The sequence below is a fragment of the Oryzias latipes genome, chromosome 4, assembly GCF_002234675.1.
Source record: "Oryzias latipes chromosome 4, ASM223467v1".
NCBI lineage: Eukaryota > Metazoa > Chordata > Actinopteri > Beloniformes > Adrianichthyidae > Oryzias > Oryzias latipes.
The window spans coordinates 13,675,897-13,679,398 of record NC_019862.2 but is presented as its reverse complement, the minus strand read 5'-3'; the positions used below and the strand labels follow the sequence as shown (position 1 = coordinate 13,679,398).

Below are 3,502 nucleotides of genomic sequence, written 5' to 3'. Positions count from 1 at the left end.
GACCAGATATGTTACTGCAAAAACTGAATCTCAGGAAAGTAAAAAAGCCTTCATTTAAAAAAAGAATCTCAGTAAGAGTTTTTCAATAGCAAAATGTTAGTTTGAGAAAACCCATCTTGGTGTCTACAATTTTCTTCTTAACCCTTGTGCTATCCTAGGCACTTTAACATTGGGAGTTGGGTCATCTAGACCCACTAGACAGTGCGCTGAACCTTTTTTCTTCAATAATTTGTGATGTTCACTGGTGTCCATGGATTACATGAAATCTTTCCACCTTTATCCACCTTTGTCTTGGTAGGGAGAACACGTCACTGTAAGGGTGGGATCATCTAAGATGGCACAAGGGTTTCACAGGAATTCTTGGCAAGACCTTTAGATTTTATTTTAAAGTGTACACTGGATCAAAAAAGGTTTTAAAAATAAAAAATCATCTTTTTTCTTAACTGTTACTTTAGGTTTTGTTTTCTAGAGGCTGGTTTTGGCATCTCTTGAATGTTACTTTTTAAAGTTTCCAAAGATTGCAGTAAGGGTAAAACCTGATTTTTGTTTTTTATATTGACTCTGCAAAATGTTCTAGAATAAAAACAAGTCAAGGAATTTTCTTGAAGCAAAAGTTTAGTTCCAAGTGAGGATGGTAAATGCACAAGCTGCTTTGTAAACACAAACATAACAAAGAAACACATAAGTAAAAATCTTTGAATCAAATTCAAGCACCAAAACTTTGCATTTTATTATATTCAGACACTTCGGCTTAGTTTGACGGAAGCGCCGGTGCAGGCAGGAGGCTTCACTCCCTAAAAAGAAATTAAATTAAGCAACTGGTTTGGTTAGAATTAAGAAATTCAAAGCTCAGAGGTGGATTGCAGCAACGACTTGCCTGATAGAGCTCACAAACCAGATGGAAGAGGGAGGACATTGCCTTTTCTTCATTCTCCTCCGTGTATTCCTGCAACACAGCAATCTTTAAAGTCATGCGCCTGACCCAATTTTGTCAACTACTCTCATCTCTGCAGGTAAACCCAAACCCCTCAGTCATTTTTTACTTGTTCTTTACTGAAACAAAAGCCCAACTAGCTTTATTTTACAAGCTTTGTTGATCTAAACACAGATTTTCCACAAACTAATCATTCAGATAAGCAGGCAACCACCATGACTGGGTGCTGATATTTTTCTCTTTTATTTTTAAATTGGGCATTTGAGTTAACTGATTAGGAGTATCAAGATGGGACTTTACCCCATTAAAAGTGACCCAAGGAACGTGTGTGTGGGGAGGGTTCAGAGCTCGGGTCATGACCGCATTGCCATGCATCAGACGGAATCCCAAGTCTCCACTGACGCAAGAGTTCACACTGGACCAGGAGACCGAGGGAGCATACAGGTGAAGACACTGAGTCAGGCAGAGGAAGAAAAGAGACAGACAAAAATAAAATAAAACAAACAATTTTTTTAAGCTTTTCCAGTGTCTGCTTACTTCACATAAATATAGTTTTTTTTTTGCTTCAGGCCAACAGTATTAATTTCAAAGCCATTCTAAATAGTCAAATCTCTAATCCCTTTCATTTGCTGTAGATTTTCATGTTCCACAGATTATTAATTATCCAACAAAATGATTTCTAAAGTCTCTGTTGTAATGCATCTCAATAATCCTAATATTCCTGTGGATACTCACTGGCTGTGCAGCACTGAGCACATCTGCAGAGGACTCCATGCAGTAGATGATTTGAAATGCAAGGGAGTTTGTTGTTAAATGGAGAATGCAGGCCTTAGGAAGAGATGAATCATTAGCGGGAAAAAAATAATTGCATTTCTAAAAATAATAGTTACATTCAAATGCTGGCAACAAGTTGTAAACCTGTATCATGTTTCCTTTGCATTCGGGCTCCCCATGCTGACAGATGAAGGACGAAGTTGGTGATTGAACCTCCTGCAAAAAGGTAGAAAGAGAGTTTTCATGCTTTGATTGTTCTTCCAATGACATCTGCGAGCAGCTGAAGGACGTACCTGAGCATTTCCATAAGGCACCAGTGTAACAGACATGATGTCTTTTAGCATTAACCAGGTGGGAAACAACTGCTCACTGATGAAAATTCTGCAGTCTGGGCACAGGGTCTCATAGTATAGAGTGATGGATACTGGAGGGACAGTCTCATTCGGCTTGATGGCATTTAGCTCCATGCACTGTTTCTGAACCTATTAATCAGAGAAATTTGACAATGACCATCAAATCCAACTTAGATTTATTTTACCCTGCCTACTTTACATTTTTGTCAACACATATAACAATTTTAAATTGATCCTAAAGCATGTTGCCCCCAAATTTACTTGGTTCATCTAAAACAACTTGATTGAATATTTGCAACTTTGACTTTTGGACTATTCAACAAATTGTTAAAAAAAAACAAAAAAAAAACAGCAGCAATGATGTGCTGATAATGTACAGTTGACATAACATTTTCAATATATAATTAATAAATATCACTTAAGAGGGAGGATGACATTTTCCATCTTTGGTGTTTTTCACTGCACAAACAGTTTTTAAACCGATTAAGTGATTGATGTGACCTCGAGCACATGAAGAACCTCTGGTGCTCAATTTATGCAGCATGACTCTCATTACAGAGCAGAAATGTTGAACTCTATAAAACAGTTTCAACAACAGGATCAACCCTGTATTTCAATATTCTGGCCGCATATTTGACACTTCTATTTTAGTATGAGAGACTTTTATTGTGTTAAATACTTCTTCGTAGTTACAAAATAAAAGCTTAAGTCCTTTTTTTTATTTAAAAACTATCAAGCAAACAATTTTATTGACACTATAAAAATTGAGCTTTGTTTAAAGTTCTCGTCTGAGTCTATAACATAATGTATTTTTTATTACAATTTTCTGTATCCCCAGGGAAAAAACAAAACACCCATCGTCTGTTTACTTACCTTACATTCTATAGCTATTTCCAGAGACCGACACCATTGAGATGGAGGATAACGGCAGGACGGCTTTGGATGAGAGATTCCCAGCGCCGTCCGGTCCACAGAGACCACAAGAACCACAGCCAGCACCCCCAGCAGCTCCATGCTCCAAACACCAGCAACTCAAACTCAGCACGGCTTAAAAGCGGAGCGGCTGAAGCCCCGCCCCTACAACTATAGACGTCTGTCTCCTGATTAATTGACGCGAGGTGCAGCGGAAGCTGTGTGACCGGGACCGGAAGTCTCCATCCAAGCGGGTTCCAGAAGAAGAAGGTATGTCTAAACTTAAATCCAACTGTTTAAACCCACTTGCATGTTGGTATGGAAAACAAATCATTAAAATTGTGATTATGTAGTGATTAGCTTGTTTAAAAAAAAGTGTTTTCCTTATTTGTACAGACACTGACTCCCTAAACAGGGTTAGGGGATTCACAGACAATTTTATTTTAGAAAAAAATCCTAAAACTTTTTCATATAACACTTCCATTTTCAACTAAAGTTATCTCAATGGGGGAAAAAAAGCAGCAACTAG

General features: G+C 37.8%; 1 protein-coding gene across 1 annotated transcript; it reads right to left on the bottom strand.

Annotated features, from left to right (window-relative positions):
• Positions 1 to 597: 597 nt before the first annotated feature.
• ifi30 (IFI30, lysosomal thiol reductase) lies at positions 598 to 3,138 on the bottom strand. Its single transcript, XM_004067917.4, has 7 exons — positions 2,935 to 3,138; positions 2,002 to 2,190; positions 1,853 to 1,924; positions 1,670 to 1,762; positions 1,235 to 1,387; positions 878 to 946; positions 598 to 794 (listed from the first exon to the last, which is right to left on the bottom strand). Exons 1-7 carry the CDS (start codon positions 3,073 to 3,075, stop codon positions 738 to 740), a joined length of 774 nt encoding a protein of 257 aa, XP_004067965.1. The 5' UTR covers positions 3,076 to 3,138; the 3' UTR covers positions 598 to 737.
• Between the last annotated feature and the right edge of the window lie 364 nt (positions 3,139 to 3,502).

Excerpts from the sequence above, each read along its gene's own strand:
- ifi30 (XM_004067917.4), bottom strand. The coding sequence starts at position 3,075 with ATGGAGCTGCTGGGGGTGCTGGCTGTGGTTCTTGTGGTCTCTGTGGAC. Across the intron at positions 1,388-1,669 it reads TGCTCAGTGCTGCACAGCCA|TGTCTTCACCTGTATGCTCC; the intron begins GTGAGTATCCAC and ends TGCCTGACTCAG. Across the intron at positions 947-1,234 it reads CTTGGGTCACTTTTAATGGG|GAATACACGGAGGAGAATGA; the intron begins GTAAAGTCCCAT and ends GCTGTGTTGCAG.